This window comes from Nylanderia fulva, unplaced genomic scaffold, assembly GCF_048542155.1.
Source record: "Nylanderia fulva isolate GAGA-0341 unplaced genomic scaffold, ASM4854215v1 Scaffold2, whole genome shotgun sequence".
Taxonomy (NCBI): domain Eukaryota; kingdom Metazoa; phylum Arthropoda; class Insecta; order Hymenoptera; family Formicidae; genus Nylanderia; species Nylanderia fulva.
In genome coordinates, this window is record NW_028190263.1 from 7,126,997 (window position 1) to 7,142,473 (window position 15,477).

The following is a 15,477-nucleotide window of genomic DNA, read 5'->3' on the forward strand; positions in this document are numbered from 1 at the left end:
AAACTTTTTAATTTATAATATATTTTGTAGAAAAATTAAATTTATATAAATTTAACTTTTTAAAAATATATTAAAAATGCACCCGCGCATACTTTTAAATAATTACAAATTAAAACGTAAAGAAGGAACAAGGATATATACTATATAATCTAGTGCAAGGTGATCGAAAATCACACTCCAACATACTTGAACACCCAGTATCGCACGGACATATATAAGTGCCAAACGATAATAATTACCAATACCCCCACATTACCAATCGTATCTACCATCGTGGACAACGTGAACGTATTTTTCTGTTAGTGGCACCGAGGCCAGCCTGCCGATAGCACCGGAGTTGTTTCGCCTATCAGCACTTTTCAGTTCAGATCGGCGAATCAGCGGCGATGCTGATAAACCTGACACGCGTGGAATTATATATCAAGAAAAGGTATTAAGTAAACGTTCTATTGACACAACTGTCGCATGGATCATCGCGCGAGGAAGTTGATTTCACCGACGCAGAGGCGACTAATAAATTAGTTTAGACAGGCAGTTATTAACACTCGCAGTCCGAACTTTTTCTATTGCGTTGAATCGATTTGTAGTAAAAGAAAAATGATGAAAAATAATTCTTACAACGATACAGCCAAGATAATTGTTGCTGAACATTCAATCTAATGATGAATTTGAACTGTCGATGACCAAAGTCTACGTGACGTGATCGAACTGTCAAATAAGGTTTCAGTGATTTTGTAAAATTTCTCAACTAATTAATGACAAAACTTTTATCGTGTGATTAGGAGCAGAGGTGACAAAAATGTAATTGTGAAAGTGTTTTTGGGGGAAGTTACATGTGAGTGGAATATTTTGACACTTTATCGTACATCGACGTATGATCCGAAAGATAAATTAGTGCCGCAACGAACTATCGTAAAATTCAAGAGGCAAGTATTTCCGATTAAATTAATTCTCTATACACGCCTATATCAGCAAATTCTTGCCACGTGTCAGATTAGCAATTTTTAAAAACGCGAGAATGCAAGTGGCTTTTGTTATTAGTCAATATATCATTATATCTTTCAACGACGTTATATCTTTTTAGTGCTTCATGACATGTAGAGTCATATCAGAATCATAAAATTTTTGCACTTTAAGAGCTTTGTTAATAATATTTATTTTCTCTCTGATAGTGGACATGTCACATGTCAGACTTAAAAGACACAACCTAAGATTAAATATATTAAAATTTACTAAATTGTGATATTTTACAAATTGCTTAGATTATGTATAAAGTAAATGTAAGATTTTAAAATATATATGTAAATATATGCATTTTTAAATATATACGTAAGAATTGCATATAATAATTTTCCTCTTATCGTAATTTATTACTTAACACAAGAATAATCAATTTTAAATTTGCAAAGGCAGCAAAATTTAAATCAATATTAGGTACTGATATTATCAAAAAGAGATAACGCAATATTTATGAAAATTGCTTTAACTATTATAGCTATTGTACTATATATAGTTATTTAGACATAAAATAATTGTATTTTTTGCAACATTTATATATAGCATACATTTAAATTTAAATAATTATTTGCTTCAATTATCGGATAATGTTAATAATGATGTTAATACAAAGTGGATAAAATAAAAAAGCACTCACTTAGTGAATTAAAGCACATAAATAAATAACAGAGTACCGTAGTCATATTTAAATAAATTATAATAACAGTAATCGGAAGATTTTTACAAATAGATCATATTTGTTGTGGCAAGAAAAATATTAAAGCACCAGAATCAGTGGAACTACTCAGAAACGCTTATCATGGTTGTTAAAAAAAACTAAGGTGCAACCAATGAACATGATAAAAGCAACAGATCCATGATAAAAGGCCATTATTTCGCAGATAAGAATGTAGAAAATGTAAAGGCAGACAGAGTCATCGATTGGTTCAGAGCTAACAAATTAATAGAGTCTTCTTTTATCAAATTTTTTAATATTAAATATATTTATCGATAAAAAATAAATTATTAAAGCAATTAATTCTTTAAAACATTTCAGGAAACGAATGACTTTCAAATTTCCACGAATCTTGGCAACAATACGATAAACGATAACAATATCTTCAAATATGTTGTACGTGATGCAATAATTGATAAACATATATATTTGAGCATTTATATTTTAGTAATATTATTGTCGAAATGTCATTTATATATAGTTACCGACACGCTTAGTTAATGATAATTCAAAGCCTTGTTTGAAACAGGCTTCGAATTATCTTTAAGTTATAATGTCACTAAAATATATGGAAAATTTTAAACACGTGTACAACTTTAGTTTACTAATGTGATCCTATTCTAACTGGAAATATTGCTGAATCAGTGCGATGACTCAGTCAACACAGACAAAATAATATTTTGTATCCAAACTTTTTTTAAAATTTGTGTACATAACTAATGGTACTCATTAATCAATATGAGAGGATACTATCTACGAGTATTTATTTCTATTAATGTAAAAGAGAGTATAGGTATACATAAAATTGCCGCTTTAACTTTTGCTTGCATAATAGTAATGTCATTATATTTCAAACTATTATATAGATCAAATTACTTCCAATTTGTGTGTATGTGTGTATACAAGACATTTTATTCAATAAGATTATCATTCATAAGAAAAATATATAGTAAATACAATATTTATTTTCTTCGAGTCTAAATTGACTTTTTGTTCGAGCAATTAAACTCAGTAATTTTCACGATAAATTTTCTTGTAAAATTTTTCTCATAAATGATATTTCTCTGTTTATTTTGGAAAAACAAATTAATTATAAATCGGAATATTTTCAATATTATTTTTAGTTCACCTTGAGCAAGCGACTAGACTAAGCGAGTAGTAATATTGCTGCCTGGTAGGAAAAATAGAATATTTTTTCCTTGAGAATTACAGACGAAGTATGTGCGAACGCTCGAGACAAAGAGTACCAAGGTGGCCTTATTAATGGAAAGAGAATAGACTCATTAGATAAGATGCTCGCACGCCGCATACATATATATACCTGCTTGTTGACACTGCTTGTCGCCATTCTGTGTTATCGGCTAGATAAGATTTCTGCATCTTTGTCGAACTTAAGGCATCAGTCGAATGCGCGAATTCGTACGGTGCAGCTCCGTCGTCGCATAGTTGCGAATCAAAATCTGTATTTCATCATTCCGAGATTGCGCGAACGGAAAGTGTATCATTTCCTTTGATATCTTTTCTTCGGTATCTGTTCTTTGAAGACGTAGTCTTTCAATCATTTTCAATTCATCTCGAAACATCTCGGGCGTCAACCTGAAGGGTGAGTTTCGAAAATGTCTTTTTCGTCAGGTTCGCTTTATCCAGAGAAAGCCAGAATTTGAATTTTCGCACGCATACTTTTATCCGCACGATCAATTATCTAATCAATCCACGGAAACGGCAATTCGTGTTTCTGACAGATTGATTGAGACTGATAAATTTCAAGATCGACTTGCATTCCGGCGCTGATAATTGAAAGAAGGCAGGCAAGTGATAAGATTTCCGTCATTTCATCAATATCATTTCCACGACGAGATCATAAATATCGGATTGTTAAGTAATCTCATTGTGCAATCTTGCAGAATAATCAAGATATCTTTACAATAAAAATAATAAATTATATTTCATATTTTCTCTTATTTTTTTTTGTATTTTTTATATTTATAATCTTTAATTTTTGTTAGAAAATTTATCGGCATTACTAATTAGATTTTTTATTTACAAATCTTAATCTCGCACTCTATTATTTTACTTTTTACATATAATTAATTAGTTTTGTATGTCAAAAATTATTATACGATGAGAAGACAAAAGTCTATTTCTCCCGAAATAAATACTGAAATAGTAATTATAGTTATACTTTTATTTTTCATATATCGTTCTGCTTACTTTTCTGTTTATTCTCAAGTAGAAAATAATTCAGATGTGAGCGATGAGCAATGAATTGGAAATAATTATGAAAAAAAGTCACGAAAAAAGCCATTTTTCGAAGAAAACAAAACTGCGTAATTTGCACGTGTCACCTTAAAAAAATATAATTACAACCGTATATGCATTGGTGAAGTTAATTAACCTCGGCAATGCTTGTCGCGACAATTGATTAAACGCGTCTGTAATAAAAAGCCTATATAATTGATAAAACAATGTTGCCTTAATTGTTCGCAACTTAAAATATATACACAGACTTCTTTCCGCAAATACATATATTGATAAAACATAAGGCTGCATTTAATACGTGCGTTAATTGTTTGCTATCTTCATATTATATATATAATCCGTATTATGTTCGTATTGCGTTATAAAATGTTTGCGAAACGTAAAAATAAACGTATAATGTAAAATGACGAAATCTGAAAGAGGAGACTCCAAAATTACGTACGCATTTCGAGAAAGAGTTTTTACATAATTATCCTAACATATGTAAAACAGTAAAGAATATAAATAAGACATTTACATTTTAAAGATTTTGGTTTCTTAATTTGAATTCAGACTATATTCATATATGCACTTGATTCCTAACATACAAGAGTTTGGAAATTTGCAAACAAAATTTAATCTTTAACACAATAGAATAAAATTAATTAATAATAAATAATTTAGCAATTAATAAGCAATTTAAATGATGATTATATAATCAATATACAAATAATCCATTATAAAAAAAAATCTGAATTAAATTTTTAACTAAAATGAATTACTAGACCAAAGTTTTTCATTAAAAATTGAGTGCAATCGAGAAAAAAAAACACTTTCAAGATATCCTGTAAATCTTCTCAGAATGATGAAAATCCGAATAATCATTGTTCGCAATAAACAACACGTTCGATCGTTTAAAGTTTAAAGAGACATCATTTCCGATGACAAACATTTTAAAGTTCAGTCTGTAAAAATCACTACCGCTTATTCTCGTTACGGCATAGATTTTTCGCAACCGCGACAACCGCGCTTTTAAACATCATCCGTGTATTTTCCATCTGAAAAGTGACACCAAGCACTCATTGTGTAACAGATTACAATTAAATTATATTTATTCTCGACGCTTCCGCAACTTGCACGACCTCGGAATTTTTACAAAAACAAGTAAAAAAGACCGAAGCGACGGAATTGTCGCATTATACTCGAACGCATAGTTACATCGTTTCGTACGTCAAAGCGCGAACTACAATTATCTCTGAAATTTTAATTTCAAACCGTTAACGAAGCACGATCGTCATTTCAGAAAAACAGAAAATATCATTTCTCATTAAGTACAATCGCGTATAATTGATATCGACTATCGTTTTCGTTCTCATTCTTGCATTTTTTATCTAAAGATAATAAAAAGGAATTTTGCACATAAGACAAAAATAGAAAAGATATAAAAGATTTATTATATATTGAAAATTGCGATAAAACGCAAGTAAGAAATGAATAACAAATTATGCAAGCAATGAATAAATGCGAATAACGATAAATAATTAAGTAAAAATAAAGAATATATCTGAATTACAATTGATCATTAAACTACAATTTTCATATAAAGAGAAAAGCGTCAATTATAAAATTATTCTACGTCCAAAAAATTATATCATATATTTAAATTAACGCGCAATTAATTTTATAGAAAAAATTCCTAAACAATCATCATTTAGATTGATTACTCAATTATTTATGTGTAAATATAAATATAATTGTATACATTTGTGCTACAAATATGTCAATAAATTTTACAGTGGCGCGCTTTAATATTTCTTATCGCATGTATATAACTCTCTCTTTTCCGAAGTAGTTTTTAATTATAAGAGCTGAAACGCTTTCTTATTTTTCTTTAGGTTACGCAAAAAAATCATTTAATTATATATAATATACGACAGGAAATGCGAGACTTTCTTATCTCATTTTTGATGCAAGACATGCAATTTGTTCACGCAAATAATAAACAATGATAATAAATCGCTTCGTTAATTATGATTATATAACTTTTACTGCTCGGTGCGCAGCAAAATCTCACCCGGCTTAAATTCAATTATTCGACAGTGATGTAATAGCGAATTGTTTCTGATATAATTTTATTGTTGCACGTTCTCATTAAAGCAGAAAAATACGATAATGATTTTTTTTTAATTTTCTTGTAGAGCAACACTTATTAATTAATTAATAACCCGTGAAGTTTACCGTGTATGTCGCGACGGATGCATACTTGGCGGTCGAGCTATAATTAAGGTTTAGGCAATTGTTTATCCGTTTATGTTTAATCAAATATTGTTATCATGATCCCGATATAGTGTATTGCTCGACCTTGTGTCTCACAACGAGATCATGCATCATTAAAATGTACGACGCGACGCTTCGTTCGAGAATTGTTTAAGAATTGTTCTCTCATAATTATATTTGCAATTTGTTAAAAAATGTTAATAATACTTGAATAATGTTTTTTTATAAATATTCTCTTTTCATATTACAAAAAGAACTGCCTTGAAATCTTATACAAATATACACTAAGCGCAGCAATCTGTAGCACAATTGTACAAAGTATTTGATAGTTAATAAATTCTTTTTGTATATTTCTTACAAATAATAGATTTTTAAATTAATAATTTTTAAACATAAATTTTAAAAACTTTATAAATTGAGAAAACAGAGGTAACGTTTTCTTAATTAATTTTATATCAAATATATTTTTTATTTCTAATTTTTTAATTGTAGAAAGATAGTATTTTATTCAATATATATATTGATAAGAGAGAAGAATGAGTCACTGCGCAATTCTCTAGTGCGAAATAATACTAACAATATAAATAGAACTCTTAAAACCTCGTTAATAAATGAACGCTTCTAAAAAATATCACCTCGAGATTCTTATATTGTTTGCATATTGGTGATAAACAAAGCGATGCTCGCCAAATAAAATATACTCGAGAGAAGATTAGAAGTGAATAGATAGAGTATCACGCGTACCTTGCAAAAGATTGCAATAAAACCGAATAAATCTTCGAATCGCGACAAAATCAACAGCAACATCACGACGTGACGCGTGGCCTGGATTATTCTGAAGATATTTCACAAGATAAGCGCGTACCTTGTCACAGATCTTTTCTGAAACAGCGCTACTGAACAGAATAACAATTCGAGTTGTGAGTTTGTCTCTTATTATTGGTAAAGAATCATTATGTAAAAGCCGATACTTACAATTAGTAAAATCGAAAATATTCTTATAACGTGCATGACTATTCAAAATGATTTTACATATGTTTAGAATACACACATACACACATTAATTTTGTAAAAATTTTTTTAATGAATAAAACATTAAATTTTCTCTCAAAGTCTTAAAAAATCTTATTTATGTAATAAAGAAAATTTATTACTAAAAATTAACTTAATCCTTCCTCTCTTTCCAAGTACAGAGTATCTATTATAAATATTTAAGTTTTCATTTTATGTAATACATTATTATACATAAAATATTATATATTTATAAGTCACTATAAGATATTGAAAAATATCAAACATAATGCAAATTACAAATTTATAATTGCAAATATCATTTATGTATATTACATTATTTGTAGTAAATTTTGAAGTCCTTAGCATCTTTGTATAATGTCCTTTAGAAAAATTACTACAAATTGTTATAAACCGTAAAATGAAAACTTTAACAAGGAAAATAATCAAACTTGGTGAAGTCGAGAATATTCTCATCATGAGCATGTGCTAATGTATTATGACGTCAAGGTACAAAATATCACGTGCACCATATACGCATTAGCATAAGCATGTGACTGTAGTGTGGAATCGATTCTCGCATCGAGAACGAATAGTCGCATAAATAAGCCGTGTGTCACGAAAAATGGAATAGTCTGATGAATGTAACTCCATTCGAACGAGTCGAAGTATTCGACAAAGAAATAGAGTACTGATCATAAATAACTTCATTAATCAAAAATGTCCAGAGACATCAAAGGGTAAATTCTGTTAAGTACTATTATGAAAAAGAAAACGTGACGCGAATAAGTGAGTGGTAAAAATAATCCCCCTAGTATCCTTATGTATACTTTATGCACGCGATTATAATTAGTCCATCGAAACGTTACTTTAAGAGAGATACAAGACAATTGTTCACGAAATATTTTAATAAATAAAACTACGCGTAATATTTTAAATATTATATAAAATTAAATTAATTACTTTATAATTAATTTTTCTAATTAATTTATCTGACCTGTAGAAAAATGATTATTTTACGATAGGACTTTAATTTTAGATATAAATGAATGAAGAGAAATTTTTCTTCACCTCTAAATAATTAATTATTGAAAGAAATTACTTTTTATACTTAATACATATACGCTGACAATATAAAGACAATGTAAATACGCAATTACATTGATAAAGGAAAACATTAAAATATTCTTTAAATTTCCTCTTAGACGCGATGTAATTAATATCTGTACCGTAAATTTTTTTCTACACACTCTATTTCTTATTTCTATTTGTATAATATAAAATATACATTTCTCTTTCGAATAAAATAAATTCAGTTTTAATACTGTTTTATTTGTAAAATAAAATTTAAAAAATATCTCTTAAAATCTCTCCTTTTCAGGCGTCAAAAGAATTTGCTTTGGACATGCACTGGACGAAGATAACATGAGGTTTTCTTGCTTTCCGAGGGTTATCCTTGGACAGAGGGGTAGTATTAATTTTACCCCTCTGTCAAGTCACGAGGAATCTGATAGCTTAATAGGCGTTGTAAGTCTTATCTAATATGCAAGCAAATCACTAATCGTTAAAAAAGCGTAACTTTATAAAAATAAGAAAAAAATATGCAATACAAATTTATAAATTTACATCTTTTCAATATGGAAAAATTCAAATGTATCAATTTCTATATTGGATAAAACACGTTGTTATAAAGTTAAAATTATAGATAAAATCTACAAGTATATAACTAATTTTATGATATAAAATCTTTAACTGTAAAAATATTAATTGATTGATTACACATTTTTAAAATAATATTATTTAAAAACACAAAAATTTGCTTTACAATATTAGATGAAACAGTTCTTAAGGATTGCTTTGTACCATTTGAATTTCCAATAGATACGTCCAATAGATAGATTACCCCCGCCTCCTCTAGTTGTAAATGGCAATGGGCCACCGTCCACATCATCCACATCATCTACAAAGTGTACAGCACCACTACCGCCTCAGGCCAATTATGTTAATCTTTCCACGCATCAAGAATCTGAATTAGAAAATACGGCTGTCGTCAAAAATGACGAACAACACGTGAACAATCCGAGGGGTGGCATCATCGGAAGAACGCCGACGCCACCCTCGGCACCGACGCCTGTGTACGAAAAGGATGCCAGGTGATCACATAGAATGTGTTAATATAATAAAAAATAAAATAAATAACATCTATTAATTACAAAATAAATAGGAATTATTGTTCAGTTAAATTTTAATATAAGAATGCTATAATTAATAAAAAGTAGATTTATAATTAAAATAGTAATTTTTTGATTATTATATTGCGTAGTTACTCTAAAATATATATTTTTCAGTTAATTATCACTTCGATATTTTCAACAAAAGTAGGACGTAATTAATTGTTTCATTTATAGGAGTGCGAGACAAATTAAACAGGCTATTTTGGAGAATGAATTCCTGGGTAATCTTGAAGAGAATCAAGTTGAGGCACTTGTCTCCGCAATGTATCCCAAGCAAATTCCAGCTAATACTCAAGTCATCCGGGAAGGTGACATAGGTGTGTATATAATTGTATATTAACATTTATATATGTATTATCATATAATGATTGAAACAATATAATCATACTAATACCGTCTATAGTAGAAAGTTATATCCTATTTACATATGAATATATGTAATTATTTTATATATATATTGTTTATTCGTATAGGTTCTCATTTATATGTATCCGCGGAAGGAGAGTTTGACATTTACGAAGGAAATAAATTTCAGAGAAGCTTCAAAGAAGGAGTTGCATTTGGAGAGATTGCTCTATTGTACAATACAAAAAGACTTCGATCTATCAGCGGTAAACAATAAAAAATGTGATCAGAGTCTAACAATTATAAAATAAAATTAGTAAAATAGTGAAAATAATTGTAATCCATAATTAAATGTTAAATACAAATATTTCTACATACATAGTAATGCTATTTTTGTGTGAATTACTATTGAATTAATTAAATAATTTATCTAATTTTATGTTATTTCAGTAAAGAAAAGTGGAAAAGTATGGGTACTGGACAGATCAGTATTTCTCACTATAATGATGAGAACGGCTCAAGAACAACTGGACAGCAATATCCGTTTTCTCCAACGCGTTTCCGTTCTCCAAAAGCTTCCCGAACCTAAGGATCACGTGCTCGCGAAGATATCTGACCTCATAAGAATAGTAAATAAGGATATTAAAAAGATATTATTTAAATTTATAATATATAAAAATATTATAAGAATGTTATAATGTAAATGTTATAATAATGTTTCTCTAGGAATTCTACCCAGCTGAAGCGAAAATATTGCGGCAGGGCGAGAAAGGCGAAAAGTTTTACATAATTAGCGGTGGTAACGTACGAATCACTAAAGATACCGAATACGGAGGCGAGGAGGAACTCGTGGTCCTCGGTAAAGGAGATTATTTTGGTGAATTGGCTCTCTATGATGACAGGGGTGAACGACGTGCCAACGCGATCGCGCTCGCACCTGGTGTCGAATGTCTTACATTGGATAGAACGTGAGTTTAATTAAAGTATAGCAATTTTTTAAAACGTATAACAGTATCAAAGTTTGTTTTGCGTTTACTTTATTTCAAAGTGAGTTCAACAATTTAATATTTAATTATTTCATATAAATAAAGTTTATAATGTTATTTCTTATATTCAACAGAAAAATATTCGCGTTTAATTAATAAATAATGACTCAATAAGATTGTGTTTTCTACACGGAAAAAATTAGCTACCATAGCTAAATTTTAGCTGTCCCTATATATTACTACCTGAAATTTAATTATCATGTTTAAATTTTAGCTATGGTAACTAATAATTTTTAGCTATAGTTTAACAGAGAATTCTATAACTAAAAATATTAGTTATAGTAGCTAAAAGGCATGATAACTAAATTGCATATGTAATATAAGGACAGCTAAAATTTAGCTGTAGTAGCTATTTTTTTCCGTGAAGAGATGCATCTGTTGAAAATACAATATTATAATAATTTAAAAAATTCACAGGTCATTTTTAAATTATCTGGGTAGTCTGGACGAAATTCGTAATAAGGATTGGTTAGCAGAGTATGAGAAGCAAAAGCGTTCATTGACTCCAAAAAAGTGGACTAATGAATATGCAAGTTTGACCTTAGCCGATTTCGAGACGAGAGAAACGTTAGGAGTGGGTGGATTTGGTCGTGTCGAACTGGTCACGCTTAAATCCGACCCTAACAAGAGCTTTGCTTTGAAAAAACTGAAAAAGAAGGTCATGGTCGAACAGCAACAACAAGTTCACGTGCTAAACGAGAAACACATTATGCAAGCGTGCGATTCGGCATTCATATGCAAGTAAGTAAAAAACTTTCATAATAAGATTGAAATTAAGATTAGTCTATAATATTATAGTAGTAAACAATCAAATTATATAATTGTTTATATAAAATATTACGCAATTTTTTGTTTATCCACGTATTATCAAGATAAATATAATATTTCGATCAATCTGTTAAATTTTATGTTGTATCAAATTGTATAATTTTTTAAAAATAAATAATTAATATAAAATAAATTAATTTTTAATATGAAATAATTAATATATCGTAAATTTATAATAAAAACATTTAAATAAATGAAAATTCTAATAATCTTATATAAAAATTTCTAAATAATCATCATGCCAATATTAAAATCTGATCGAAATTAATATGCTTTTACATTTGCTCAGACTTTATCAGACATACAAGGACAGCAAATATGTCTATTTCTTGATGGAAATATGTCTCGGGGGAGATGTATGGACGACCTTGCAAAGAAGACGTTATTTTGAAGACGCCACTGCGCAATTCATGGTTGGTTGCGTGGTGGAAGCCCTCGACCATCTTCATTCGTTAAATATTATTTATCGAGATCTCAAACCGGAGAATCTTATGCTCGACTCACGCGGCTACTTGAAATTGGTGAGGCACTTAATTCTTAATTCTCTTAATTTCCAATTAGGAATATTATAGCAAAAATATATAAAAAGTATATAATAAATTATTTAAATGTCATTATTATAGCAGAAATAGTTTTGGAAAATTCTATAAACAAATTTTTCTTTCATATAGGTGGACTTTGGTTTTAGTAAAAAAATTGGTCCAGCCAAAACTTGGACGTTTGCCGGCACACCCGAATACGTTGCACCGGAAATAATCTTAAATAAAGGCCACGATAGGTAAAACACATATTTAAGCTTGTCTTTATTTGTTTAACTATTACTTTGACTCCAATTTCTAATATATTTTTATATTGTTTAACCTTTTCGAATTCTTAAGGGCGGTGGATTATTGGGCACTCGGAATCTTAATACACGAGCTTCTTATCGGTAAGCCACCTTTCCGAGGATCCGATCATATGACAACTTATAATAAGATTTTGAAAGGAATTGAAATGGTCGGTATACCAAGCATTGTCAATAAAAACGCTAATAATCTCATTAAGAAGCTACTTCGTTTAAGTCCCTCGGAACGATTGGGTTACCAACGAAATGGAATACAAGACATTCGTGATCACAAGTAAGTTCTAAAAAAAAAAAAAAATAGAATATTCTCTTATCAAAAGGAGAAAAAACAGCATATATAAATACGCAGTATAAAACAACATATATAAAAATTTAAAATATTTTATGAATTAATAAATATATTTTTAATTAATATTTTATATTTAAATAAAAATATTTATATTATATATAATATAAAGATATTTTCTTCCAAAAAATTTTTGGAAGATAAATATTTCATGTAACAATCAAATATAAAATTATTACGAAATAGCAAATATATAATTTTTATTTTTGTTCTTTCTACAGATGGTTTTCTGGATTCAACTGGCAAGCACTTCAAAGATTAGCTCTACCAGCCCCCATTGTACCAACGGTATTTAATTTTTTTATTTTTTATGAAAAAAAACTTACCTTTTAATATAAAAATGTATTTTTTTAATTTATTTTATTTTTATATTTGTAGGTGCGACATCAACTCGACACGCGAAATTTCGAAAGATATCCATCAGATCGTGACATTCCACCAGATGAATTTTCCGGTTGGGACATCGAATTTTAAGAATAAATTCTAAGAATAAATTATCGATATGAAGAGAACTAAATAATAGATATAAAAATAATATGCTATTTTGTTTGTAAAAGAAACTTTTTTATAACCGTTCATAATAATTAATCATAATAACTGTTATATAAAAACCTTTTTAATTATTTTTATTTTAATTATAACTTCACCAAAAAAGTAAAACGTAATAAAGATACAGAGATAATTATCGATAGAATTTTGAGATGTATTATTAACTCCATAAACGAATTAACGAATTATCATATAATAATGCATATAACATATTTTTTGCTAAGGAAATTTGCGATGTCAGTTAATTATTAATTAATAAGTAATACTATTTTTCACCCAAAAAATTTTTACTTTAATTTTCTTATATTTACTTTATTCTTTCATAAAATTATCGAATTTTTTCTCCCTAAAATTATTTTTTAAATTTATTTAAACTAATTAATAATACAATATTTTACGTTGATTCGATAAGATAGTGTATTTACTTCTACAGTTCTTAGATTTCCAGTTTTTATGTACCACAGACAAATAATTCATAAATAATATAAAAAAGTTAATGATGAAAAAAATTATATAATTTTTTTGCAAGTACTTATTGAGATTCTGGTGTACTTTATATATAATTATATAGATGAATATACGTATTCTTCTAATGATATTCTGTTTGTACAGAAAAATTAATAATACGATACTGCATGTATGTGTGTATATATGTATAAGTGTACTGTATTATATTCTTTATAATATGATAACAATAATTCTAAGTTGTAAACGTTGTTTAAATTTTACTAACGTGAAACGTTTGATCATATACCAAATATTAGCACATAGTCGTGAGTCAATAACGTCATTTGAAATAAATAATTTTATAATTACTATTCATATATGTATGTATTATGCATATTGTATATTTTTGCTCCTGTTAAATTGTCATTTCTAAATATTTTTTATGCCTATTAAATAGACAATTTCTCTGTTTAGTTTCATTCAAGATGATTATATGGTTCAATTATGTACACATTATCATAAACTTACACATATATACAAATTAATTTTTATAAAACAGTAGCCCAATTATAAATATAAAATATTAATAATTTTTCTTCTGTAATTTTTTTTCATCTATTCTTTAAATGAACGATTAAATATTATTGTGTTTTATTTCAAACAGATTTATATATATATATATATATATATATATATATATATATATATATGTATACCGCGATGTATTATTAATTAATTTTAATAAATTTTAAAAATTTATATATGTAAAACACGTCGTATCATTTATTGTAAATGATTATAACGTTCGAAAAAGACAACGACAAATCAGAAAATATTTTTCCAGCTATTTGCAGAATAATATTTGTAGACCAGATAAAAAATGAAGCAGCAACATGTAAACATAGGCCGCAAACATTTGGCGGCACCACAGTGATTGCAAATATAATATATATATGTAAATATATTTACAGCTTACCAGACGATGTCGAAAAAGAAACCGCTGTCAAGATGCTCCGAAAAATAGACTTACCCTGAAAAAATCCAGAAATTCAAAAGAATTAATAAAAATTTATTTCGTAAAGTCGCGAATCGAGTTCAAAAAATCCAGGTTATATACATACTTATAACATCGATGTCTTCTTGCAATCCGTGTGATCGACTTGGCGGAGGCTGCAAGGATGCACTTTGATGCGATGATGGATACAAAGTCCAGGAAGATTCACTTTCACACATACTTTTTTATACACACTTTTTGTACACGCACTTTAGACATCTGAAACAAAATAAAACGTACGTATGTTTTACTTCTGGAAATGACGTCATCACTACGTGAATTTTTGGCGCATGCGAGAGAGAGAGAGAGAGAGAGAGAGAGAGAGAGAGAGAGAGATCTAGAATCTCTAACAAAAATTCAATATATATAGCGCTCGCGGAATAAACGCGGATTGACAAATAAAGCTATTTACCATTAATTTACAATTTTCGCGATGTCTCCTTTAAAATTTTCACCCTAGAAACGAAACAAAATACTTATTCGACGCGTCCAAAAAACCTACATCATTTGTATGAATTCTCGACTC

General features: G+C 28.5%; 1 protein-coding gene across 3 annotated transcripts; it reads left to right on the forward strand.

Moving 5' to 3' along the window:
* The first annotated feature begins 436 nt into the window (after positions 1–436).
* LOC146723432 (cGMP-dependent protein kinase, isozyme 1) lies at positions 437–14,274 on the forward strand. Of its 3 annotated transcripts, XM_085482107.1 has the most exons (14): positions 3,105–3,335; positions 3,475–3,540; positions 8,640–8,785; positions 9,140–9,411; positions 9,667–9,809; positions 9,966–10,103; positions 10,288–10,466; positions 10,564–10,805; positions 11,301–11,624; positions 12,001–12,232; positions 12,383–12,489; positions 12,590–12,829; positions 13,123–13,189; positions 13,280–14,274. In XM_085482107.1, exons 3-14 carry the CDS (start codon positions 8,684–8,686, stop codon positions 13,373–13,375), a joined length of 2,142 nt encoding a protein of 713 aa, XP_085338233.1. In that variant the 5' UTR covers positions 3,105–3,335; positions 3,475–3,540; positions 8,640–8,683; the 3' UTR covers positions 13,376–14,274. The 3 variants fall into 3 exon arrangements, with proteins under 3 accessions (XP_085338231.1, XP_085338233.1, XP_085338232.1); XM_085482105.1 differs by lacking the exons at positions 3,105–3,335; positions 3,475–3,540 and adding an exon at positions 437–926; XM_085482106.1 differs by lacking the exon at positions 3,475–3,540.
* Positions 14,275–15,477: the final 1,203 nt, after the last annotated feature.

What these genes read in the sequence shown, in the direction of transcription:
- LOC146723432 (XM_085482105.1), top strand. Translation starts at nt 8,684, where the DNA reads ATGAGGTTTTCTTGCTTTCCGAGGGTTATCCTTGGACAGAGGGGTAGT. An exon ending in TATCTGACCTCATAAGAATA is followed by an intron (nt 10,467 to 10,563) that starts GTAAATAAGGAT and finishes ATGTTTCTCTAG; the next exon opens with GAATTCTACCCAGCTGAAGC. An exon ending in TGTCTTACATTGGATAGAAC is followed by an intron (nt 10,806 to 11,300) that starts GTGAGTTTAATT and finishes AAAAATTCACAG; the next exon opens with GTCATTTTTAAATTATCTGG.